This window comes from Hylobates moloch, unplaced genomic scaffold (assembly GCF_009828535.3).
Source record: "Hylobates moloch isolate HMO894 unplaced genomic scaffold, HMol_V3 SCAFFOLD_4, whole genome shotgun sequence".
Classification (NCBI taxonomy): Eukaryota; Metazoa; Chordata; class Mammalia; order Primates; family Hylobatidae; genus Hylobates; species Hylobates moloch.
Window position 1 is genome coordinate 35,069,922 of NW_026652279.1, and position 27,704 is coordinate 35,097,625.

General features: G+C 48.4%; 1 protein-coding gene across 5 annotated transcripts in view; it reads right to left on the reverse strand.

Moving 5' to 3' along the window:
- The window catches only part of PLXNA1 (plexin A1), a 352,177-nt gene that overhangs the window by 107,420 nt on the left and 217,053 nt on the right, over nt 1-27,704 (reverse strand). For all 5 annotated transcript variants that reach the window (XM_032149900.2, XM_058437373.1, XM_058437374.1 and 2 more), the window contains one exon: nt 20,729-20,799. In XM_032149900.2, the coding sequence (XP_032005791.1) occupies nt 20,729-20,799 (71 nt within the window). The remainder of the gene's footprint in view (nt 1-20,728; nt 20,800-27,704) is intronic.

Sequence of the window (27,704 nt, forward strand, 5' to 3'; positions counted from 1 at the left end):
CCATGCAATGCTGTCCTTGTCTATAGAACATCAGCCTGGGACTTAACCTGGTTATCATGTAAGCCTGGGCCTTCCAGACTAGTTATTCTGGGGCTGAGCTTGGTCAGGAGATGCTGTGTGTCCCAGCAGGGTCCACACTTCAAGATCACCTAAGTGGTCAGGAGGGACATAGATGAGGCCGGCCTTAACACCTGCTCATCTGGAGGGAGGGAGGCTCTCAACAGGGAACACCACATCTGGGACACACTGAGCCCTCTGCCTCATGCCAGCCCTGCCATCCTGCTCACCACTACCTGACATTCAAGGCAGAAATGTTTCCAAAGGCACTAGCTGAGCATCCCGGGTGGCTGGAGACAGCAGGTGATTCGTGCTCACAAGTAAACCCTGGAACAAATGGCAAGATAGATGTTCTTTCCAAAACGATTCCCAACTCTGATTAGATGTGTCTTTAAAATGGAACTGTTTCATAAAAACTGTCTTCTCGTCCAGAATTGATGTGACCATTTCCTCAGTCCTCCTTTATTTTAAAAATCCATGTTTAATCCATATTTAGAAATCCACACCCGTCTGAAGTAGGAGTTCATTTACATGACACAGGAGATGACATAAAAGGTAAGTGAGGCGGGGAGGCTGGGCGCGGTGGCTCACGCCTGTAATCCCAGCACTCTGGGAGGCCAAGGCGGGCGGATCACGAGGTCAGGAGATCGAGACCATCCTGGCTAACACGGTGAAACCCCATCTCTACTAAAAATACAAAAAAATTAGCCAGGCGTGGTGGCAGGTGCCTGTAGTCCCAGATACTCGGGAGGCTGAGGCAGGAGAATGGCATGAACCCGGGTGGCAGAGCTTGCAGTGAGCCAAGATTGTGCCACTGCACTCCAGCCTGGGCAACAGAGCGAGACTCTGTCTCAAAAAAAAAAAAAAAGGGGGGGGGGGGGGGGGGGGGGGTGCATTCCAAGTGTTCCCCAGCCCTGACGTCCCGTGGAGCCTGACAACATGCTTCATGACCGTGACACAGTGCCCGGAACACTGCAGCACTGTCTGTCAGGACTAATGACCCCAGAGGCAGCTGTCATTAGCCAATTCACTAATTAGGGGCCTGTTTGTAGAGCTAATGGGAAGGGTAATCATTTGTTAGCTTAAGTAAAACTCCCGGGCATTCCTGACAACTGTTATCATAGAAAAGTCTGGAAGGCAATTCATCTATCTCTGTGAAATTCAAAAACCCAGATAACCAGAGTCATCTTTTACAGCACAAACCTCCTTTAGGAATCTGCTGGTAGGAGCTTGTCTTTGACTCCTAATATATCCTCTCTAGCGGCAAATAAATACATCTACACATAGACTGGGGGCTTTTCCATGCTTGCACTCCGGTGGTCTGACTTCTGTGAGCTCAATCCAGGTTCTCAGATCTTGAGCCCAGGGAAATACTCAAGGCTGAGGCTGCTGACAGGAGAAAAGTGCAGAATCCCAACACAGAACGCGCAAGTTCTCTGGTTATAGGCAGAGCGAGTGTGAGAGTGCGTGAATGCATGCATGTGTGAGAGAGACAGTATGTGTAGAGAAGGGGGTATTTTGATGCTGCAATCAGTTTTCACTGGCTTGTATGTTAAAGATAAATAAAAACATCACATTTTCTAAAGATGATTTTATTTGCTCCTTATAGAAGTTTTAAAAAACATGAAGTGTGAATGAAGAATTGATGTGGTTTGGATATTTCAGTCTCCAAATCTCATGTTGAAATGTGACTCCCCAGTGTTGGAGGTGGGTCTGGTGGGAGGTATCTGGGTCATAGGGGTCGGGGTCCCTCATGAATGGCTTGGTGCCCTCCCCACGGTAATGAGCGAATAATGAGAGTTGATTATTGAAAAGAGCCTGGCATCTCTCTTGCTCTGTCTTTTGCCATGTAACACACCGGCTCCTTCTTTGCCTTCCTCCATAATTGTAAGCTTCCTGAGGCCTCCCCAGAAGCTGAGCAGATGCTAGTTTCAGGCCTGTACAGCCTGTAGAACCATGAGCCAAATAAACCTCTTTTCTTTATAAATTACCCAGCCTCAAGTATTCCTTTATAGCAATGCAAATGGATAATACAAGAATATTGAGATGAAATTTAACTTGCCACAAAAAGCTTCCTGAGCCATTCATTCATCTCACTCCTGGAAATGGTAGGAAATGAGGGTTGAGGATCCAGCCTACCAGAGAAGCCTTGGGGAACAAACAACCCCTACAGCACAAGTGTAAGGGGAGGTTGTACCAGGCTTCAGAGGGGCAAGAAAAGGGGCCCATGGAAGCAGGTAGGGCTTCCATTCCAGAAGGGCCTTAGCTAGACTCTGTGGTCCAACTATGTCATGACATAGATGAAGAGATGAGGCTCACAGTGTGAGGTGACTTTTCAGAACTGTGGGTGAGTCCAGTAATAGCACAGACATGATCTCACTCTCCAGACACCCCTCCCTCCCAGACCCCAGGCTCCCTCAGCAGTCACCCAGAGCCTCACCCTACAAGGACCATGCTCCTTTCAGAAGCAGTAAACAACAATCTTCAAATAGGGCAACCTAGGGCCCTCAGCCCAGCGGCAGCCAGGGCTGCTGCTAAATAACATCCAGAGAAGCCCCACCTGCCCTGGGCCTGCTCAGCAAATGGACAGGGAGGCTCCAAGGGCCCTTCTTGCGCCCGTGTGCTGAGTGAGCCCAGCTGTGACAGCCCGATCTGGTCACTGGGCACATGTGCCATTCTGCCATGCCAGCAAGGCAGCAGGAAGACATGTGACAGCCTGAGGAGCCAGTGCCAGTGCCAACCCTCAAGGCACAAGGACAGCCCTCCTTCCTGCAGAAGGGCTCAGGCTCTCTGCAGGGCTGCTGGTCGCCCACCACAGGCTCTCTGGACTCAAGGCTCAGGATGACGTTCTCTGCGCCCTAACTCTGGGAAGAAGCAGGGTGGGGGAAGGCCTCCTCACCAGAGGAAAAAGCAACAGATCTCTTTGAGGCAGTTCAGAAGTCAGGATGGATTTAGAGGCTTTCTCTGGGGGGATTTCCTGGGGAAGTGATTAATTTGCTGGCTGGAATACATTCATTCTGGCAGTTGATCTAAACTCCAGGACTCATAGCAATCACTTGGGAGTTTGTTTACATGGCAGATTCCAACAGCCTCACTTGGGGTGGGGCCCAGGACTCTATTCCATGATTCTGAGGCAAGTGGTCTATGGGCTACCACAAACCAGGGTCACAGCACACTGGCACAGGCAGATCTGCGGAGCGTGGTGTTATCAGGGCTAGCGAGAGGTGCTATGGGCAGCAGGGAATGGTGAAGGCCCTGAAGCCCCTCTCTCCTCTAAAGGAAGACAACAAGAGGAATGCACATCTCACTGGAGCCTCTATGCTCTTTCATAAACATCCGCCTCAGTGATTCTGAACTTCGGGTGCCTGCAGGGTGAAACCTGTATGCCTGGCTGAGGACAAGAAAGGCCAGGCACTGAATCCTGGCTCTGCCGCTTCCAGCCCAGCAACCTCAGATGCGTCAGCCTAGCTGAGCCTCACTTCCTCATCACAAAAATGGGGTGAGGGCTCCCCGTCCCAGGTGGGTTTAAGTGAGATGAGATGAGACGAGCCTTTCTGTTGTGAACAGTTTGTCCTGGCCCCTCTTTTCAAGTGCAGAATACACCAGGGGCCTGTAAGCTGGTATTTTGGAGTAAACACTATTGACTAAGATCCCAGTTCTCCTGGTAATCAGCTTGGAACAGAGGACTAAGAAGGGGAGCTTAGAAAGGTCCCAAGGTGGGTAACTACTGGGAGGTATGTATGTCAAGAGGCACTAAGAAGAAAGGGGAGTGTTTGGCATATCTACCTGAAATGACCTGGGGGGCAGACTCAGGTAGCTGCCTGAGGTGAAAGAGCCTGAGGTCAAAGTTTACCGGCTCCTCAAGCTGCCCTGGGCTCCATGTCAGTTGCAGGGCCACACTGTGAGGAGCACAGACCGTGTAAACAGGGCCATAACAGGGAGCAGGCTTCCCTGCAGCAGCCTCACCAAGACCAGGGACTGGCCCATGAGGCTGGGCCGGCTCTGCAGAAGCAGGCGACCCAGCAAGCACATCCTGCCAGCCTGTGCTGGGCCCAGAAGGGGAAGGAAAGGCCTGCTGCGAATTCCACCTTCATGTGCTGAACCTCAACTAAACCAACATAAGGAAAAAGGGCACTCGCTGCCCCTGGTCCCTGGGAAACCCAAGGCTGACTCCACAAAGGACCTCAACTCTTTCCATGGGAAGGTAGGTGGAGGGGGTCCTCAGAGGTGTGGCCAGTCAGGGCTTTGGGTGCTGGGCAGTGACCATGGGAAGCAAAGCCTCGTGTTTCCCTCGGCGCCCTGCTCCACCAAGGCCTGCCCCCACAGAGCAGGAAGACAGCTGGCCACCCCAGGACTTTCTGATGGCAGGGCAGCCAGCCTGGGCATCAGTAGGGAGTGCAGTGGGATGGGAAGACCTCACTGTAGACACCCCAGGCTGGGGGCTTTTGGCAGATAGGAAGAGATGGGAGCTCCCAAGAGCCAGCCCTGAGCTGTTTCCATCAGAGAGAGTTCTTTTCTAACAGCCAGGGCTGTACAAAGATGAAATGGGAGGTGCTGGGTGTGGCTGAGCTAGAATGGGTGCTGAAACAGCACCTCTTGTTTTGCTTCTAAAGGAGATAAGAGCTTTGGACTTCAAAGAGAGAAGGGAAGGGGTAGGGATGGATAGAGGTTTCCTTACTCAGCCTTCACAATTGTCCTGTGAACAACGGATGGCTCACCCCTTTTACAGAAGAGAAAACTGAGGCTTAGAGGGAGTTATCAACCAAACTCCACACAACAAGTGAGAGGCACAGTCAGGATTTGACTTGAGGTTTTCTGCTCCAAAGCTCATGTTTTCTATTTCTACCTGACTACCTCCCAGAAGACAGAACAGATGCTGGCAGTGAAGTATGACAGTGCAGAAAGTCTTTGTGGAAGGGAAGATGGCCAGAGACGGCCAAGTTACTTCCCATGACTGCAGCCTTCTCAGTCCACTCAACTGTGCCCAGGAATACCAAGAGAACTATGGCTGGACCTCCAAGCTACTGCGGATCACCTTTACAGAATTCTTGAGAATGGGAAACAAAGGAAAACTAGAAAGGAGCAGTCTTCAGTGTCATGATTTTCAAAAGGGTACATTCTATCAAATGAAGGCAGAGCCCAAGCAGGAGTCTAGAATGGTTTCATAAAGAGGCTGGTTTGGAGTACGTGGAAAAGGAAGAGGTGATCACTAAGAAGAGTCGAGTCTGTTGGAAACATGTCAAACCACATTCCCTCCTCTTCCCTTCTAACAGGGATCCTGGCTAGGAGACTGGGGGCATGCAGTGGCCTGATAGCTCCAGACACTTCCTACATTTATTAGAAAGGATCCTTCATGATCCAGCCTAGTGGGAAAGAAATAACATGGGTTGGATATCCAAGGAGGTATGTTAGGAACTAGATGGATCACTAGATGGATGAGGTCAGCTTTAATGGAGGTCCTCATTTTTGTACAACTTAACATTTTCATCAATGACTTAGTTGGGGAAGACATACTTAGAAGGTTTATATAAAAGAGTTGGGAGGGGTCAGGTGGTGGCTCATGCCTGTAATCCTCAGCACTTTGGGAGGCTGAGGCAGGTGGATCACTTGAGGTCAGGAGTTTGAGACCAGCCTGGCCAAGATGGTGAAACCCCTTCTCTACTAAAAATACAAAAATTAGCCGGGCATGGTGGCAGGCGCCTGTAATCCCTGCTACTCAGGAGGCTGAGGCAGGAGAATCGCTTGAACCCAGGAGGCAGAGGATGCAGTGAGCCAAGATCGTGCCACTGCACTCCAGCCTGGGTGACAAGAGCAAGACCCTGTCTCAAAAAAAAGAGAGTTAAGATAGATGACAGAATCTATATATTCAAATAATCGTTCTATGGGCTGAACTGAATCTACTAGAATGAAGTTTACTGGGAATAAATATAAGGTCCTGTACTCAAGTCTAAACAGGGCACTTAGTAGCCATGCATGGAGGCGAGTTCACAGGAAGCCTTATATGAATAGTTAGTGGGCCCAGCCAAAGAGACAGCAGACAACATGGTGAGTTCAGTGCTGCAACCCAACGTACATGCTGCTGACAGATAAGCCACCAAACAAGGGAGGCGATAGCTGCACTGCATTCTGGCTGCTTATCTGCTCTGGCTCCCCAGAGCCCAATTCTAAAAGGGAGCAGGTGGAGAGGAGACAGGGACTCCAAGTCAGGTGTGTGCTTCACTGGATGAGTTAGAGAAGGATAAAGTTGAAGGAAAAGGAAGACCCAGGGGGACATAAAAGTTATCTTCAGATATCTGCCCAGCTGCATGCACAGGCACTTTCACTGTGCTCTATAAAGCCTCAGAGGGAGCAGAACTAGGAAGCTCCTAAGAGCCAGCCCTGAGCTGTTTCCATCAGAGAGAGTTCTTTTCTAACAGCCAGGGCTGTACAGAGATGAAATGGGAGGTGTGAGGATGGGCACTGGCAACTGAACTTGTTCCAGCAGAGGGGGTAGAGTTCCCAGGGTGACCACACATGAATGACCCCAACCTGTATCTAACTGGATTAGATGACTCTGAGGGTCCATCTGGCTACGGGGCCTGCAGTTTCAGGGATGCCACTAGGCAGTTACTCAGGACCTCATCTGTGTGTGTGGTGGTGGGGACAGTGGGAATGACGACGTTGGAACACGTAGTGCTTTCTCAGAAAGTATGGTTCAGTGGAGATAGACAGCCTCCACTTCCTAGGGAGACTGGACTAGTCTCAGAATCCTGGACTTGACTCTCCTGGATCTAGCTACACCAGAAACAAACAAACAAAACCAGTGACCAACAGTTACAGGCAAGCTAGGTCTCACAGGCCTTTACTCTAGCTTGGACCTGCCACCATGGGGCGGGCATGAATAGAGTGCCACGGGTGACGTGCAGCCAGCCTGCACTGGGGACACAATTCCTCTGATGGTGAACCCTTCAGGCTTGGCTCTCCTGGCCGGCATGTGCAGAGACGCAGAGGGCTCTGTGATGGTGGTGGGTGGAGACCCCAACCAGCCCTGAATGTAGACTTTCTTCCCATGGTCTAGAGGCTATCAGATCCTGAAAACAATCACCTGATACCTGTCTCAAACCTCTAAACTTCAAGGTCTTTTAAGATGGATATGCTTTTACACAATGCCGCAGAAGAAATCAGTCTTTCTGCAACATCCACCCTGGTCCAATAAGAACCAGATGCCAGGAGATGGGTCTCGCCAGCCTCCACCACAGCAGTCCCTCTGGTGGGCTCTCACGGAAGTCATCGCAGCCTGCAGCTGCTGCCGCCTCCCTGGGTTGCGTACTATGGTCTACTGTAGCCAGACCTGAGGGAAACGCTTTACCAATGAACAACTTCCTACCCCGCCCCCAGGGCTGTGTCCTCAGGAGCAGTGTGTGCACACCACATGGGGCACCTTGCAGGGGTGCGTCAGCTCTGCCTTGCGGATGGAAAGGCCCTGTCTGTGACGAGGGCTGCTCCCTCAACGTGCAGATATCTAGACATAACTGATGCAAAGCTTTCTTTTAAGAATAGGAACAGGGGAGGCTGCAAGACTTAAGAAAATAAATCTTAACAGCAATGATGCTAAGCGGTAACCTCTCTACTGATTAAAAGAAGAAAAAAAGATTCCTCAACTGTAATAACATTTAATCCCCCCAGAAGCTAATCTAAATGTAACACTCAAAAGAAAACAAAAGTGACACAAAGGAGAAGAACCCCAGCCATTGCCCGTGGGGATGCTGGCTTTATTCCGGAAGTGAGTCCATTAATAGAGCTGGGAATGAAATGCCATTTTCATCTCAGTCAAGGGGAGGGGATTAATAAATTGTAGTCTCTAAGCCCAGTTTTTTGAGTCATGGATCTCTGAGCACTCAGAAAGCACTGGGCTGAAGCCTGTGCACAGTGGGGCTGGCCTTCCCCTTAAGCCTGCAGCTGCCACTTTCAGAGCTGGCTGGATGAGATGCCCTCTGCACACACTTCAGCATTCAGAACCCAACAGGACTGTGCTGAGCCCACCACCCCCCAGCTTCCTGTGCCCCCTCATTTGGGCACTGGGACAATTAGGGGGCTCTTGCTCCACACACATCCCCGGTGGTGGGCAGCAGACGAACGCTCCTGATGCTCATGTTCAGCGCATGCCCCATGCCTTGGTCAGGAGCGTCTCTGCTGCCCTGCGCTTGCCAGCTCCCCAGCCACCTCTCTAGCCACCTCCCTCAGGGCCCAGCTCTCCTCTTGGCCACAGCTGCTACTTAGAGGCCAGAATCTCACAGTAGTCAGGTATTTACCCAGCTCCTCCTTGGCACTCAGTTCTGCTTGAATGTCAGAGAGCGTCCTGATCCTAAGATGGACAGAGTCCTGGCCGTCCTCTCTCACATTACCTGACTGTTCCCTCTTCATAGCACTTTGTATAAAATCATCTTATTTTGTTGCTGACCATTTGTCTCTCTGCCCTGAGAGCAGGAAGCCTCCTGCCGGTTCACAACTGTATTCCCAGAACAGTGCTGGCGTGGGAGTGGAATATCTGTGCAATGGGTGAGTCATTCCTGGCTGGCAGTGTTGTCTCTGCTCTCAACATCATTACTGCTTGGTTCTCCCAAATGCTGCCAGATATCTTTCTAAAACACAAATCCAATCATATCAATTCCCTGCTTAAAAGTCTTTCTTATGACTTGCCACTGCCTGCAGGATGAATCTTGAATTCTTTAGAATGCAGCAAAGGCTCTTCACATCGGGACCACCCTGTCTCACCTGCCTCATCCCTAGCCTCTCGGATGTTTGCTTCTTGACCAGCATGCTGGTCCCCACCCTTCCCCTAATACTCCAGGAAGAGAGGCCCAGCTGAGTCTCCACGCACAATGACCCCTGGCCGCAGAGCCTGCCCTGGTCCACTTCACCTTGGCTCAGCACAAGGTCATTTCATCTCTGAAGCCACACTGCTCAGGCAAAGCTAGTCCTGCCATCCTCTCTGCTGTGGGAATGCTTTCCTCATGCACAGCTGTGGCACTCACCATCTGTCATGGGGGGTTTCTTCCTCCATTTAGTATTCCCTGAGTTCATAAGTATTGGACCCTGAGGATACAAAGATGAATAAAACAAGGTTCCTGTCCGCAAAGAGCCTATAATCTAGCAAAATGCAATGCCTGAATATGTAAGTACAAAACAGACACATACGTGGCAGCCAGGTACTGTCCCTGGGCCTCCCATGTTCTCTGGGGGCAGTAAAGAGGGCAGAGCTAACTCTGTCTTGGGTGGGCCAGGAGGATTTTAGAGAGCCTTTCAATTTTATAAAGAAAGACACATTTGAGCTGAGCCTAGAGGAACGAGAGTGCTGAGCAGGGAGGTAGGGATACTGCAAGCGTGGTGGCTGAGAGTGCGTCTGTGCTCTGCAGCGGAGGCAAGGGCCTCCAGGATGGTCTTGTCTATCGTTATACATCCTCTCTGGCACAGAGCCCGCCACCGAGCCAGCCTCAGGAAAGGCTGATTGGACTGAATCAGAGGTTAAGTTCTAGATCACCATCATTTAATCCTGTCTATAAGGAGAAATGATGATTTAAAAAAAATAAGGGCAAAGAAGGTTATGCGACAAATACACTCCAGGCCCTCCGTGGCTCCCTTCTGTGGATGGTGGCCCCCGGTGCTGGAGCAGGGGTTATGAGAGTAAGTCATTAAAAGGCAGAAGGCCTCCCTGCTCTAAGCAGGGTCCAAGAGAAAACCACTACGATACTTCTTAGGAGAAGCATGGTGGCTGGCTGCCTGCCTGCCTGCCAGCCAAGGAAGACAGAGACAGAACACTGATGCTGCCGCAGAGGAAGCAGCCCTTCTGTTGCTCATGGTCAGATGAGGAAGAGGGCTGGCTGTATACCACATTCCTAGTGTAGAGTGACATTGCTGCTTTTTCTTAAACATTTACACAGGAAGATGAAGGCTGTACAACTTCCCTTGGTTATCACATTATAATGCCTCATTGCAAGTCAGAAAGTTCTTTGGTAGATCTAACTTAAGTTTTCACAGCTGCAGTCCAAGGCTGTAGCCCTGATACTATTCAGACGATGTTTCCTTCTCAGAGGAATAAAATTCCACCCTCTGGTCAGCCTTCTCCTTTCCTGGGGGCCTAAGCTGTGTGTTTACCTTTTCAACCCTTTAACCATTCTGGTCTCTCCTGGAGCCTCTCCAATCTGTCTACTGCCTGCCTGCACAGCACAGCCCCAAATGGAGTGCCAGGCGCCCAGCACTTGATTATTCATGGTGACAGGACAGAATGAGGAGCAGAAAACCACTGCCTAATTCCTAAGTTTCATTTACTCCAGTAAAGGTTCAACATCATTCCTGATGGAGCCTTTGGATGCACCTGACAGCACAAAAGCTACGCTGACTGCTGCAAGCTTCATCTCTCATCACTCCCCACTAGCACATGAAATGACAGACGCAAAAACCTGGCCAGCAGCTCCTGAGCAAATGAGTGAGCCAGGCCTGAATGAAAGCCAGGTGATGGAGGCCTGGAAAGAAAGGCATCCACCTTTCCTGCGACCTCAGCTCCTGGCTGCTGGGTTTCTGACCAAAGAGCCTCAGCATGTCCGTGGAGGAGAGGTCCTCTAGGCCCAGCCATTCTGGCTTCACCCAGAATCACAGCTCATCTGTGCCTCAGGTGTTCACATGACCGCAAACTGAGCACCAGGTCCCCAGTTAAAGCACATTTGAAAACCACAGCTCAAGTTCACGAGGAAAGAAGATTGCCTCATACACCTCAGAGGGTCAGAAGCCAAGCCCTGACTGGCAAACTGCAAACTCCCAATCTCTCCCACTCACACAACCAGGAATCCAGCTCTGGGGACAGTGCCTGTCTCGTGGGGTCACCTTTAGTTTGGGGATCTGATGCCCAGTTGAACTGGGAACCTCCCTCACTCCTGGCCCAAGTCATTATTGTTCCTTTCCTTGTGGTTGTGTGTGTAGTCTTGTTAATTTTTAATTATATAAGCTATATGTGAGAGTGTGTGTGTGAATATATATATTTAAATAAACATTTCAGATAAACCTACAGTCCCTGTTGACCCTTTTTATAATCCTGAACTTCTCCGAACTAACCGGAGATAACTATTATCTCCTGTCAGGAACATACCTTTTTCAGACATCTTCTCTATATCACATAAATATGTCTACAGAACAGAGATGGTACTACCATATGCGTGTCAACTGTACACATGCACTGTAAACTACAACTCGCTTTTTTCCCAACCAGAGGTCTCTGGCACCTTTGCAGGCCAGCATGCACAGCGCATGCAGTAGCTGTCACCTGGAGCTCCAGGGTTGGGGGAATTGTGTTATGCATTGCCTGTCACTAGGTATGAGGCTGCTTCTGATTTCCACACTCAGAATCAGGGTCGCACTGCCCTTTGTGCCCATGGCTGCTGGTGCACACAGGTGAGCATCTCTCTGGGATACATCCCCAAAAGGAGAGCTGCTGGCTCCTACGTGTCCCTTTCCTTCTTGGCTCCAGGTTCAGTCACTGATACACTCTACGCACCTAGGAATGTGCTCTCTTTTGGCTATTTTACTCCAATCTCTCACTAAAATGTGAGTTTCTATGTAACAACACCTACCATGCATCGAGTGCTTACTATGTGCCTGACACTTTCCTAGAGGCTTAACAAATTACCTCATGATGCCTCAAAACAACCTTCAGAAGTAAGGGAAGTGTGTCTCAGCATTTATGTCATCTGACCCAGGCCACACGTCAGGTAGCACTGCTAAGATCTGCACCCTCGGTCACCGCAAAGTCTCTGCCCTGTGTAGGGCTCCTGCCTCGTGCAAGGCCCTGTCTCAAATGAGGTAAGGCCCTATACTGTTCAGGGCCTTGATCCAGACAGAGCCCTGCTGCATGAGTAGGTGCTTAAACAGTCAACCACTTATTTTTAAATCCCATGGTGGGTGTCAGTTCATCCACCCATCTGACACTGACTTGGTAAGCATCTATCGAGGGTAAGTCCTGGCTTGGATGGTAGCGATACAGAGATACAGAAGATATTAGGTTGACCTCTGGGTAAGAAAAACAGTAAGCAGAAAAGATGTTTAAGTTACATTTTAAACAGTTAGAGTGATTTGTAAGGAAAAAAGAGGGAGGTCATTGTAGACAGAAAGTAGGACATAAAAAGACAAACAGCTTAACAGATTCTGTGTTCTGAAATCAGGGACCGAGAACAGAGATTCAGAATTGAAAACTCTATCTTTAGAATTCATCTGCCCCAGGGATGTCAAATGGGTTTCACCTTGGATGCCAACCCCACATGGCTGAGACCAGCTGCTAGAGCGCAGCGGCAAGAAGGATCTCAAGGCCCCATCCAGGTTCAGCAGACCGCTGGGGTACATGTGTGACATCTGCCCTGGGCACAAGACGGAAGCAGCCTCTTTATCACACCCACAACGCCACCAGTAATGGCGGCTCACCCCACCACCCACAGAACCAGCCGAGGTGTGGTCTTGAGAGAAAACTGTCACCCGGCGTCTTTTGTTTTGACTTTCCATTCCCATATGCTACACAAACACTAACCTCTGTTGGTCAACTCTCTCTCCATGCATCTTTGTTTCCCTTGTTACAAAGGTGGCAGAACTCTGTAAGCACTGGCATGGGAGTAAATGCCCGCATAAGATGCCACAGCTTAGGAAACAAGCATGCGTACACACACACACACACACACACACACACACACACACACACACACACAACACACACACACACACACACACACACACACACACACACACACACACACGTGGTGGGCTGAAATTCAGGGAAGGGCAGAGCCAGCACCGGGACAGCCAGGCAGTCAGGTAAGCAGCAAGCTGAATGCCCCCATCCTGTACATTCTGAGAAATACGTATCTCAGTACAGCAGAAAAGAGCAAGGTAAGACTCATCTACACCTGGGTTCAAATCCCACCTGCCTCTCCCTGGGGTGTGTCTGTAAGCAAATGTGGATTATCGCATTTATCTGGTCTTCATAAGAAGCTGACAGAAGTAGGCATCACCATCGTCCCTGTTTTACAGACCAGGAAACTGAGTCTGAGACGTCAATGAACTTGCCTTCGCTTCCACATCTGCAGAATGGTAATAATAATGGCATCTGCCACCTGAGCTTCTTGTGAAGATGGGAAACAGGGTACAGTACATGTTCCAAGCACAGTCGCTGGCACGTGATGATGTTCAGTAAAAGTTTTTCAAATAAGAAATTAACTAAATTTTGATTTGTTAAATGAATGTATCAAACAAGTTTTGATTTGTTAACTTCTCAAAGAGCCAGGTCCATCAGATTAAGCCGCACATGTCAGTAAATTTCTGCATAGAAAACCTTTCCTTTAAAAGGTCATCTAAGGTTATCTACCTAGGGAAGTGAGATGTAGTAACATCTTTTGAATTCAGGCTAAGACGAATGTTAATTGGATTAAAGAATGTTTAGAATGTCATTTTCTTTGGGGTTTAAATAAATGACCACTGTTTTAATATGTCATCTGTCATTAGCTCACTAAATAAATGCAAACTGGGGAAGCTCAGGTTCCTAGAAACAATTCATTCTCTCAGTTGGGTCCTAAAGCCTCTCCCAGAGTTTACTAAGTCCTGTCTTCCAAGTGCAGGTGAAAGCACAACAGCAGCTCTGCTCTAGCAAGTCCCAAAGCTGCCACATCCACATTAATCAGGCCTCTCTGGATCAAAGTCCTTGGAGCACGATGGCTCCGTTTCAGGAAACAGTTAATAACCTTCTTCCTTCAACTCAATTGTTCTAACCTCTTTGAGGGCTGGCTCTCTGTGGGGCCAGGGAGGACTGTACACGTTTCCTGACAAGGAGAAGCCAAGACAGATTCTGAATGAATCCCACGGGAAGCAGACTGAAGGTTGTCATAAAAAATAGATGTGACACAATAAATGCAGGAGGTTCCCTGGGGTCTTAATCTCTTCTTCAGAAAATCTGAACAATTCTGCCTTCTGTGCTGCTGTGAGGTGGGTGGGCGGGGGTGTACATACACCTTTTGAATATTCACTTCTGTCTTAACAATAGGATTCTTCCAAAACAAGAGGCCCTAGTCTGTGACTGTCAGCCTTGCCATCAACACTCCTCTTTGGTGGAGAGCTCCCAGTTGGCCCTGAGGCAAGAGTCTTCTGAGATCTTGACATATGCTGGGCTTGATCCAGGCCTCAGTACAGGTTGGTGTCCCAAGACAAGTTGGGAGAGTCACCCGTGGCTTCAATGCCTCATGTTGCTAAAACGAACAGGGTCTGGCTTTAGGATTTTACTGTTTCCTTTACCTGGGGTGGCCCTTTACTGCTTGGCAAACTTTAGTCATTCCTCAAAAACTAAGTTAGGACCTCTGGTCCCAGCTACAATGGAGCAGCTTGTGAAAGGCCTATGCTCTCCCCGAGGGAAAAAAAAATTAAGTTGGAATTCAAAAAATTTGTGTGAATGCATCTAAGGACCAACACAACTAGGACTTGAGGTCCAAGATTACGAAGGGAAGGGAACTGTGGAGAGGTGAGTGTTTGTTGTTAGAGCCACTTTCCCCCTCAAAGTTTCTGCCAATTCTTGGATCAGGAAGACAGGCTGAATGTCACGCAAATGGCTTCAGCTGAAAGGCAAGAAAAGCTGTGGAGGCTCTAGGCAGTCTCACAGGATGATAGGGAGGCAATGCTCCTGTGGAGGCTGCCCGGGCAGCTAGGACTTAGGGAGCCAGGATTCCAGAGAAAAGGGAGCTACAAAGCAGTGAGACAATACTCAGTGGTTTTCTTCTTTTAAAACATTTGTCAAATTCTTGAGCTACTCAGGCAAGAAGCTAAGAAGCTAACTAAAAGAGGCCACTGAAAGAGTAGAATTTTCAGAAGTCTTGCAGAGCCAAGAAAACAAAAATAGTGGTTTAGAGCTCACCAAGAAAGAGGGACCCTGGAAAGCCACATCCCTAGGCATCTCTGGGGAAGGTCATATCACAGAGGACCTCTGTCATCTTTCCAGACAATTTCTGGCACTCAATCAAGAATTACCAGACATATAAATAAATAGGACCCCAAGGAAAAAAAAAGGCAACAGAAATAGACCCTCAGATGATTTTAAAATAACTGTAACTAATATGTTCAAGAAAATAGCAAAATGTAGAATTTCACCAGAGACTGGGAATCTTAAAAAAAAAGAGAAGAAGCAAAGCAAATGGAACTTTTAGAATTAAAAACATTTAGTAACTGAAATTCCGAATGCAACAGATTTAAGGCACACTTGACACAATAAAGAGGATCAATGAACTAAAAGACCAATAAGAAGAACTCCAACTATAGCATGGAAATTTTTTTAAATGAGGAAAAACAGAAAAAAGAACAAGAGACATATGAGACAGTAATACATATAACCTCAGAAAAGAGGAAAGATAAAATAGGGGAGAGTGTTATTTGAAGAGATAATGGTAAGAGATTTCCAAAACTGAGAAAATGATGTCAAACTTCAAGACCTGAATCCCAAAAAGAATAAAATAAAGAAAATCTATAACTAGGTATGGCTTAATAAAACCAAAGACAGAAAATCTTAAAAACAGAGAAAAAAGAGGTAAAGGAATGACAGCAATATCAACAGGTGGCTTCTCAAGGAAAAAAAAAAAACAAAGGAGAATGTAAAGATATCTTCAAAGAGCTGAAAGAAATGACCGCTATATTTTTCAAAATGAAGGTGAAAAAGGTATTTACATACAATTAAAAATAGAACTTTTATCAGAAGATACACTAAAAAAAAAAAAAATGAAGGCCAGTCATATGCAGTGGCTCCTGCCTATAATCCCAGCACTTTTGGAGTCCGAGGCAGGAGGATTGCATAAGCCAGGAGTTCAAGACCAGCCTGGACAACATAGTGAAACCCTTTCTCTACTAAAAATTTAAGAAGTTAGCCAAGTGTGGTGGTGCACACCTGTGGTCCTAGCTACTCAAGAGGCTGAGGTGGGAGCATCTCTTGAGCCCAGAAGGTTGAGGCTGCAGTAAGCTGTGATCATGTTACTGTACTGCAGCCTGGGTGACAGAGTGAGATCTTGTCTCAAAAAATAAATAAATAAGTAAAATAAATAAAAAATAAAAAAAAGAAAGAAAAAAGAAAGAATAGTAAAAAAAAAAAAAATTTAGTCAGAAGGAAAGTGTCAGAAAAAAAACAATAAATCTGTAAATCATTAAAAATACAGAAAATTTGAACATGACTAACCAACTTAACCTAATTGACAATACAGAACACTACTGACAGAATACACAATCTTTTTAAATGCACATGGACAGTTTACCAAAGCACATCATATACTGGACCATAAATCAAGTTTCAAAAATTTTCAAAGAATTCAGAGTATGTTCTCTAATCACAGAAGAATTAAACAGAAATCAATTATAAAAAACATAACTAGAAAACCCCTAAATGTTTGGAAATTAAACAATATACTTTGAAATAATCTATGAGTAAAGAAGAAATCAGAATGAAAACTGCAAAAATTTTAACTGATTTATACTAAAAATACAATATATCAAAACTTGTAGCTAAAGCTGTGTTTATAGAGAAATTTATAGCCTTACATGCATACATTAGGAGATAAATAAAGCTTTGAAAAAGGTAATTTCACTGCCCTTAGGATCAAGTTAAAATTCCTACTATGTTACAAAGTTCTGCATGGTCTGGCTCATGCTCACTTCTTGGAGCTTCCTCTTTTTCTCTCTTCTCATTCATTATTCTCTAGCCATACCAGCCTTTTTTCAATTACTTCAATAAGTTAAATTGCTTCTTGTCTCAGGGACTTTGCACATACTAATCCATCTGTTTAAAATGCTTTTTCCCACCATGTGACATGTTCTTTCTAATTCAGACTCTTTCTTTCATGGCACTCATTGCTATAATCAGTTAATTGGGTAACTGCTTGTTGTGCAATTAATTTTAAAACACTGTTTGTCATTCCCCAAATGTTATAAGCTCCTTGCTGGCAGGGACTGCAGCTGTCTTGTTCATCACTGTGTCACCAGGGCCTAGCATGGTGTCTAGCAAACAGCAGGCACTCTATACATGTGTATTAAATGAATGAATGAATACATGGACTGTAAGCAAACAGTTTACTCAAAGTTGTTAAAAGATACTCCATGGTCTTGGAAGAAAACTCCTCAATATTACTGCTATCAGCAGTTGGCATTTATTTCTATGACATTTATGATGTAATTTACAATATCTGTTAATCCAAGAAATATCTCAAAGATTTCTCTTGATGTTTAAGTTAAATAATTTCTAACTGTACACTGCTTCCTGTTTACTGTATTTGGGAAAAGGAAAAGTGTTTTTATAAACTCAATTTATATATCAAAATCTGTTCTACTCTATACCAAGCTAGGTGTGGTGAAAAAGTGACTAAAATGATTGCCGTTATTAACAGTATCTTAGTCCATTCAGGCTGCTATAATAGAGTACTATAGAGACTGGGCAGCTTATAAACAATAGATGTTTATTCCTCACAGTTCTGGAGGCTGAGAAGTCTAAGATCAAGGCACTGGCAGATCTGATGTCTGGTGAGGGCCCACTTTCTGGTTCATAGATGGTGTCTTCTGTGTCCTCAACATGGTAGAAGAGGAAAGGGAGCTCTCTGGAGTCCCTTTTATAAGGGCACGAATCCCACCCACAAAGCCTCCACTCTCATGATCTAATCACCTTGCAAAGGCCCCACCTCCTAATATCGTCACATTGGGAGTGAGGTTTCAACATATGTGTTCTGGAGAGACAAAACATTTAGTCCATAGCAAATAGTCACACTAATATCAACAACAGTTGTTGACATCCTAGGTCTACTTTCTATGTGGAATCTTGCTTAATTATCACTTAAAGATTAAAGAGTGTATCCTGTTTGTTTTGTAGGTGAGGAAACAGAGGCCTGTAGAAGTGAAGTGACTTGCTAAGGGGTGGGGCTGAGGTCTGAGCCCTGGTCTGAGTCCAAAACCCGAGCAGGCTCTGAGAGCTTCACCCTGCTGCCATCTTATGTCCAGGCAGGGCCTGCAAGGGACAGCAATGATGCAAAGACAAACAAAGGAAGAGCAACCCCAGCCCTGCCACAGAACCAGCTGTGACCATGGACAAAAGGAGTTATTCGACCTCTCCAGCCTCAGTTCTTCACTTGTATATGAAACTAACAAGAGTAAATACAGAATGGAGTTGAAATGCTTTGCAGAGTACTTATTGCTTAGTAAATAGTGGTAATTATTATCAAGGGATGCTGTAAACAAACAAACAAACAAACAAACAAAAAACCCTTAGGCTTCACTCAGATTAAAAATACATTCACATCCATCCCACCTTACTTTCAGGGGATATGAGGATGAGACAGGCTATGACAATAAAGCCAAATTCACAAAGGGGCTGGTGGGGCAGGAGTCCCTGCCCTCATGATGGTGGGCCACTTGGCAGGTGACAGGCATTATGGTTACCAACAGAAAGCTGTCTGGCTTCTCCCCCAGTGCATCTTCTCCTTGGCAGGTGGGTCCTGGCTCCAGGTAGAAAGGGAGGGGCCGCTGGCCTTGCAAGAAGCTGCTTGGGTAAGAAAATGGGCAGGAGCTGTGGCCTGGCCCACCTCCAGGGATCACATCCATGCTGTGGCTGTCACTCAGCAGCCTCTTTGATGTGGCTGCCACCACAGCTCTCCTTCTCAATGTTCTGTGATTCCAAGTATTTCTCAGCCCCAGATGAACAGGACATACCGGGGGGAACTCTTCAGAAACAGGTTGAGAGCTGGCCATCAGTGGGGGCAGGGTGTCTGTGTGTGGGGTGGCTCACATCCTGCAGGGCAGTACAGCACCCTTCAACTCCTGGATGCAGGCAGCCTTGGTGCTCACTCACTCAGGCCCCGTGGGGTCCTAGCATCAGCAGGGCTGTGCTTCTACCTCTGTCCTTGTCTCTATCTGCCTATTGGAAGATTCTCTTCCTCCCAGGCTCCTAGTATTGCTACAGGACTTGAAATTTCAGGATAATTGGTCTTCTTTTTTTTGAGATGGAGTCTCGCTCTGTTGCCCAGGCTGGAGTGCAGTGGCATGATCTCAGCTCACTACAACCTCCGCCTCCCAGGTTCAAGTGATTCTTCCACCTCAGCCTCCCGAGTAGCTGGGATTACAGGCATGTGCCACCACATCTGGCTAATTTTCGTATTTTCAGTAGAGACGGGGTTTCACCATGTTGGCCAGGCTGATCTCGAACTCTTGACCTCAGGTGATCTGCCCACCTCAGCCTCCTAAAGTGCTGGGATCACAGGTGTGAGCCACCACGTTCAGCAAAATTTCAAGATAATTATTTTCTCTTTCCCAAGCCCATTCTTAAATGGCTCTGCCACAATATGTAGTATCCCCATCAGCTTTAGGTGTTTAGTGTTCCAGAATAAAACCCCTACACTAAGCCTGAGCAACATGGTGAAACCCCATCTCTACAAAAAATACAAAAATTAGCCGGGCGTGGCACATGCCTGTGGTCTCAGTTACTTGGGAGGCTGAGGTGGGAGGATCACCTAAGCCCGGGAGGTCAAGGCTGCATTGAGCCATGATTCTGCCACTACACTCCAGGCTGGTCCACACAGTGAGACCCTGTCTTAAAAAAAGACCCCAAAACCAGCCTACATTGTTCCCTGTCCTATTCTGTGCCTTTGGGTCTATGCTGACTGTTCATCTGTCCCTACTGTCCTTCCAGCTCCTCACAGTTCTCTGCACAGCTGTTTTTACAACTATCATGCAAACCTGTCTCTGACACTTCTTTCTCATGAGGCCAGACCCACTGCTCACAATTCTGTGCCCTGAGGGCTGCCAGGTGATTTCCCCCAATTCACTCTCGGGAGGGAGCAGCTTTCCCAGGAAGTGGGTGGAGTTGGTGGTAGCCCCTTGGCTAATTTATGAAGGTCTCTCAGGTCCATAGAGACCAACTTCACACAAAGAACCCATAAGACCCAATTCCTTCCTGCAGGAATCACTTTCTGACGTTCCAGGGAACTGTACTATTGACTGAGCAGAGCCACATTGGTACTGGGCACACTGTGAGCACCTCCCTGCTCCTGTGACGTTCTAGCTGAGTCCTCAATGGACAGCACAGGAGCACCACAGACAGGGGACAGAATGCTGGCACTTAGGACTGTGTGATCTGAGCAAGCCAGCAGCTCTCTGAGCCTCAGTTCCTCTGGGCATGAAGTGTGGGCCACCCCGAGCATGACTGCGCACAGGGTGCACTGCACGTACCAGGCACAGGAAGCACTGAGAGGGGACACCTTCCCCTAAAAACCCCTCCATAGTCAGAGGGGAGAGAAGCCAGCAGAACGCCTGCCCCAACTCTTTCTGGGGCCTGACGGCCAGCTCCTCAGCTAGCCACACAAGGAAGGGAGCCCCTGCTCAGCAGACACTGGGCCCCAAAAATAACTCCACAAGTCTACCCCAGCACCACTCCAATTTGCCAAGGAGCTAGATAAGAACTGAGTGCTAATTTGGCCAATTACAGATGACCAACGGCTACCTCAGATCCAGGTGAGAGAGCTGAGGAACAGATGGTTGTGTGTATTATTAGGGAAACTTGAAATTAGGCAAGGTGGTGGCAGGTTTCAAGCCACATGTGGGAATTTTTACAAATGTGGGCCAAGTTTACAAAGAATAATAAACAAATTCTTACTTTATTGTGCTCTCCATCTTTGAGGCTGCCTCATGGAATTGCTGTGAAGACAGTTTATACATTTCAGCATTCTACAAGGAGAAAAACAGAATTGGTTACCAAAGATTGAAATTTCCCTCTGCTCCCTCATGGGATGCAACCACATTAGAAATTGACAGATGCTAATTTCTTGACCGGCATCAAAGCCGACTGGTGATTAATCCACACCTTGGGTTCCAGCTCCACCACGCATGGCTGCTGCTACAGAATGCTAGAATAGCAATGTCTGCAAGTGCGTTATGAGATCCTCTAGCTCAGGGGTTGGCAAACCACGATCCACGGGCAAAATCCAGCCTGCCACCTGTTTTTGTGAATAAGGTTTTACTGGCACACAGTCACACTCATTTGTTCACATATTGTCTGTGGCTGCTTCTGTGCTACAATGGCAGAGTTGAGGAGCTATGATAGAGACTACATGACCTACAAAGCTTAAAATACTTACTATCTTTAAAGAAAAAAATTGCTGAGTCTTGATCTGGTCCAACCCCTATTTTATAGGTGGACTTTCCTTCCCAGAGAGGTGAAATGACTTGTCCAAAGTCACAGAGCAACGGGGCAGTGTCAGGACTACAACTCAGGTGTCTGGATTCCCAGTCTGGGACACACTCTGCTGCCTACCTTGACCACCCTACTCATTGGAACAGCAACCATCTGTCCAGATTGTTGAGGGGAGCATCCACAGGCACACACTTAATTTGTCCTGAGATCACCCCGGTACGTGTGCACCTACAGACCCAGGTTTGTGGAGGGAAGGCCCAGGCCTGGGAGCAAAACACAGCTGGGTCTAAGCCCTGATGCCACCACCATGTGGCTCTGGGTAGGTTATGGAACTTTGCTGTGCCTCAGAGGCTAGCTGCTCCAGGCCACAAAGGCCCAGGCCCACATTCTCCTTTCTCTGTGAAGCTCCAGCACCTTCGCATGTTCTGAGGGAAGACTGACACTAACACATCTGCTAGCAGCCTCCCGCCGTGCTCCAGGTGGGAGTGTGGTGAAGCCCACACGTGGACATGTAGGCAGCAAGGAGAAGGCCAGCCTTGGGCTGACTCATGAGGAAGCAGTTTCAGAAATGAAACAACCTGAGGTGGGGCAGGGCCTGTGGTCAGACCTCCCCAGTGCGGGTGAGGAAGGCGCAGCAGATGTCACCTGGAGCTGGCTTGAGGTCAGACCCTTTGCAGACACAACCACATCTACTCCTCAAAGCCTCACACGGACACTTTGGGAGGCTGAGGTGGGTGGATCACCTGAGGTCAGGAGTTCAAGACCAGCCTGGCCCACATGACAAAACCCCATCTCTACTAAAAAAACAACAACAACAACAAAAAAATTAGCTGGGTGTGGTGGCGGGTGCCTGTAATCCCAGCTACTTGGGAGACTGAGGCATGAGAATTGTTTGAACCCGGGAGGTGGAGGTTACAGTGAGCCGAGATTGTGCCACTGCACTTCAGCCTGGGCGACAAGAGTGAAACTCCATCTCCAAAAAAAAAAAAAAAAAAAAAAAAAGGCTCATATGGGCAGCATGATTATCCCCGTTCTACAGATGAGCAAATGGGAGCTTCAGGCCTCAGGTACCTACTGCGGGCACAGATCAGTCAGTCCCTGAAACACGCTTTGGCATGGCAGTGAAGGAACTTTAGAGCTGCATTGCCTTGCACATTTGTAGGACTTCAGCTTGGCTCTCTCCGCCCACCGGGCACACAGCTAGCTCGGCTGAAGCTGAGCAGACATGAAGTGAGAGGTGCGCAGGGCCAGAGCCACCCAGGGAAAGCACTTCCTGTGCACCATGGACCCCCTCAGCCTTCTGCAGGGAAAGTAACTGAGGCAGGGATGGACCCCCCACCTCTAAGGCTAAAGGGCATGGAAGGCAGGTCCAGATGGAAACCAGGCACCCCTCTAGTCTTACCCCAAGGACTCCCCTGCTTCATCATGGCCTCAGAGAAGTGCTGACTGGGAGGCAAATGTGGAAGGTGAGCCCCTGGGGAAGAGCACCTGGCTCACGTGTGAGGAAGAAACACCAGGTGCTGGCATTCTGCCCTGGGCTGGGCCGAGGGAGTCAGGGAGGCCTGGGGGCCACTTCTGGGCCTTTCACCCTCCATTGCCTGGTGAGCTTAGGCAAGTCACCTCGCTGCTCCTCGCTTCTGAGCCAAGGAGATAACGGATGCCTCCCTCTCCGGCTACCGGGAATGCCAGCTGGGAAATGCCAACCCTCCAGGCACACAGCAGGCATGAAGTAAATACATGTTCTCCTCCCACCACAGCCAGCTGCTGCCAAAATGTCCAGCAAGGGGGCTCCAGTGTTCTCTCTAGAGACCTCACATTCAAACAAGAAATTATGTCTTTGCCTCGACCAGTCCAGTATTCACCAGCACTGCCTGTCCTGGGCGAGGCGGTAGGGACAGAGACATAACAACTTCGGGCCTCCCTCCCACTCCATGCAGACGCCCTTCCGCCACAGCCTGGGTGGGGATTGCTTAGCTCCGTCTGAAGTTCCCCTTCATGAGGCCTCATCAGGATATGGCATGGATCACAGACCCACATTTTGATTTGCGCTTTGGCATATGCTGACGGTGTTCTTTGGGTAAGTCACTTCTCTTAACAGCAACACAGAGTATCACCCAGCCTGCAGTTGGCGGAGAGACAGCTTGGCACATAGCACCCACCTCAGCCCACCACAGCCACTGAATTTTCCAGAGCTAAAATGCACCTCATCCTAAGCCCCGCCCCCCACAATTCATCTTGGCCTACTTCCTTTCCTACAAAACAACCTCATGGCTCAGGCCTTCTCTTTGAGCCAAACCCCTCTTCCTGTGGTTGTGCCCACAGGGCTCCTGAGTGTCAGGTCACCATCCTGCAGGCCCAGGCACCTGTTGCTGACCTTCTCAGAGAGAGAATCCTTGGCCCAGATGTGCCCGGCCTGCTGTGGGCTTCAGTAGACACTCAGAGCCTGTGCTCAAGATGCCGTACTGCCAGAAACAGCCTGGCCCCAGTGAATTTGGATAGTGCTTGGGTTTGATTGCAAGCTCAGTTTGAACATGTGGTCAACTCGATTTGTCACAGGAAGTACCCACAGGCCAAGAAGTGGCGGTGATTACCCTGCTGCAGCTTCCTCTATTGTTTCTCAGAATGACTCAGAGAAATTCCCCATCCTGTCCTGTCCTGACCCGCCTGCCCCACTCATCTAATCTGCCTGAGCAGACCTACAGGGACGGATGTCCTCACAACCGCAGCTCCCTTGGCACTCGAAGGTCTCTGGTCCACAACTTGGGAATACCAAGCCGGCTTCCTGTGTTCACAAAGCTGCTCATCCACCAGGCCTTTCCAAGGCTGCTGGAGTGGAGCCAGACTCCCTCTTCTGGGAAGGGCAGGACACTCTGTGGACTCCTCAACCAATCACCAGGTCAGGGCTTCTAGAAGGACTAGACACTACCAACGTGCATACTGAGAACCCTCCAAGTGCCAGAAGGTTCTGAGACAAGTGTGGCTTGCTCCCTGGCCTCATGGAGCTCTGAGATGGTGGCATCATAATTACAATGGGGCACTCAGCCAGTCATCCCAGGTGCTGTGGGGCACCTGAAAGGACAGCCTGGTAGAAACCATGGGTCAGACTGAATTCCTGGGAGCCAATACCTGAACTGAGGCTTAGTTTTTTTTATTTACACTAAACAATGTTTTTGAAAAATACTTACACATGGTTTTAAAAAACAAAAATGGAAAGCATGGAGGGTGTGTGGTGAACAGTGAGCCTCTTGGCCGGCCTGGACTCAGCCCTATCCCTACTCCTCTGTGCACCCCGTCCTCGTCTGGGCGAGGTGCTGTGCATGCATGGGCACATGTGTGAGTGAGCACACACGTGCCCCACTTGTTCCTGACACTCACTGGACTGCAGCAGACACGATGTGCCACACCTCATCTTTCCATTGATCCTCAAAGACCTCACCCACTCCAGCTGACCAGCACTTAGTAGTAGGAATGAATACTCTGTAGTATAATCCCTTCAGTATCACTCAAGCAGCTCCCCATCCTTGTACAGAGGTTGTTTCTAATCTTCTACTATTATAAACAAAGCTAAGAGGAACATCTTGGCATCTAGAACTTTGTGTGTAAGTATATCTGTAGGGAACATTGTAGAAGTCAAATTCTTGGGTCAAAGGGTGTATCCATTTTAATGAATTTTAAAGGATGAGCAGAAATGAGCCAAATGAGAGCAAGGTCTCCTGAACACAGGCAGCAGTGCAAGGAGCCTGGGGCTGCCACAGGGCTGTGCATGGGGCAAGAGATGCCACTGCTGCTGCAGAGGCACAGGGCAATGGCCAGGAGGGGACGTGGAGGATGCCAGCTGCAGGCTCAAAAGCTTGGACTGCACCTCATGGGCAATGAGGGTGAAGAAGACTTTCATTTTTCCGTGAAGGAGGGGCAGGGAAGAATTTTTTTTTTTTTTTTTCCTGAGGCAGGGCCTTGCTCCTGGCTGGAGTGCAGTGGTGTGATCATAGCCCACTGTAACCTCGACCTCTAGGCTCAAGCTATCTCTCCACCTCAGAGCCACCCCAGTAGCTAGGACTACAGGCATGCATCACCCTGCCCAGCTAATTTTTGTATTTTTTATAGAGAGGGGGTTTCACCATGCTGGCCAGGCTGGTCTCAAACTCCTAGGCTCAAGTGATCTGCCTGCCTCGGCCTCGCAAAATGTTGGGATTATAGGCATGACCTACTGTGCCCAGCTGATTTGTGTTTTTAAAAGAACATTGTGGCAGCTGTGTGGACGATGGCGTCCAGCTCTCCCTGGCTAGGCCGTCAGTTCTCGAGAGCTCCTGGAACCCTGCAGCACAGAGCTGGGAAGGCAGCATGACTGTGCCTGTAAAGGAGCCCTACTGCCCACTGAGAGACATTGGGAAACTTCTCTGAAGTGCACTCTACTGAATTCTCACACATTAATTAGCACCCAATGACCAGGGACTATTATTTCTGGGTGATTTTCTTTCCCATCGGACTCTTTAGTTTCCCAAATTTGCAGTCTTTTCCTCTGCCCTGTAGATAGCTGCCCCTCCTCCTCCTCCAGCTGCCCCACATGCAGATCTGAAAGCAGGAGGCCTGACCTCCATTAATTAAATCTGCCATTAAAAATTAAATAACGTGAGTAAGAAGGTGTGAGTGTTATCTCCATGGGTTTCCAAAGTCACAGTGTTTCTTCAATTACTTCCCGAGCAGTTTTCGTATTTCATACTGTCTGATTTCTCCAAGGGCCTGGATCTGTGAGATCAAAAGCAAGGGTGAGGGTGAGGGAAGCATGGTGAGGAGGCCGGGGAGGGGAAGATGACAAAATGTGTCTGAGCAGAAGAGATCACCCAGCAGCCCCTGCCCCAAAGCCAGAATCCAGGTGCAGGGTGGGAGGAGGACATGGGGCCCAGAGGTCTGAGGGGAACCCCCATAACTATACAGCAGCGTGGGACCAGTGCATTAAGGCGTGTGCAATCACAGATGTGAAGACAACAGAGTCTAATCTGTGGACATTGGGGAGAGCAACTTTTGGACTGGAGCCCTGAAAGACGTCCCCTACCCACCTCCCGAGTTAAGAGCAGTCATTCACGGCCTACGGTGTGCACAGGCTATGCTGGGCGCCACGGGAGACAAGGAGCCTCAGAAGGTCACAGCACTTGAGGATTTACGTCTAATAGCGAAGAAAGAACCAAGGCCTCAGGAGCATTCCAAGAACAGAGCGGCAGCACAGGGCAGCGGCAATGTGTGCATGCCGTGGTCAGACCGCCTGTGCAGGGTCAGGACCCACCTCTTCCGGGTGTGTAACCACAGGCAAGGGTCAAGACCTCTGGGTCTGTTTCTTTAGCTTCTTATCTGTAAAATGACAATGACAGAACCTCCTTTCTGCAGTTTTGTGGGAATCGAATGATAATGCATATAAAATGCTTAGAACAGTGCCTGGCACAGAGTAAATATTCAATACCTGTTTTAATAACTAAAAATCTCCTACTCAAATGCATAAAAACCAGCCAAGTATACTATATATTTGGAAGAGAGATCTGAGAGTATTGGAAGTGTGAGGTCTCCTTGGGGATGTAAACTCCACAGACAGGGACTTTAGCTTGTTTTGTTCACTAACCTATCCCCAGAGACTATAACAGTGCCTGGCAGAGAGCAGGCCCTCAATATAAAGTTGAGTAAATGGAAATAGGGGTCAGAACCACTACAGAAAATCCGACAAGATGATCCCACTTGAGAATATCCAAAAAGGTGATCAGGACCTAGTTATTTATAGAGTCAATCAAGAAAGTTTGCCGATTCCCACTATTCCCACTCTGTGCCAGGCCCTGCTCAAGGAGAGCTGAGAGGCTCGTGTGGAAGCCAGCTGGGGGTAGCACAGAATCCGACCAAAGCACAGAGGAGTCTGAGGGTGGGGCCAAGATGGGTGGGAGGGAGTGAGAATCAGTAACCTGGAACCTTTCTAATTAAGTGAGAACATTTCTCCAAATGCTTTGAGAGAATGCAGGAGCCAACAGTCACTGACTGTGCTCTGCTCCCACTAGCAATGTATTCAAAACTCCAATCAAACAGTGATATGTCCACTCACAAGGTTCAACAGCCCTTCTCAGGCCAGGCACTGAAGCAGAGATTTTCCAACAGGTCAATTCCCGGCAAGCTGAAAGCAGTATTTCAAGGTAAGAATTACCACCCCTTTGACAGATGAAGAAACTGAGGTTCAGCAAGGCAAAGGGTCCTACTCTGGGTGTCAAAACTTCAAGCAAAACAACAGGATCCGAGGACAGGCCTGGTGGCTTTCCACGCAGTGTCAAGCCTTCTATTCTACCCAGCTGTCCCTTGGGAAGAAAAGTAACAAACCAAAGGCCATGCAGATGCCAGCACATGGTTCCATGTAGAAAAATGGGCAGCTCAGGATCCTGCTGCCCAGGGCAGGGGAGAGATTCCCAGC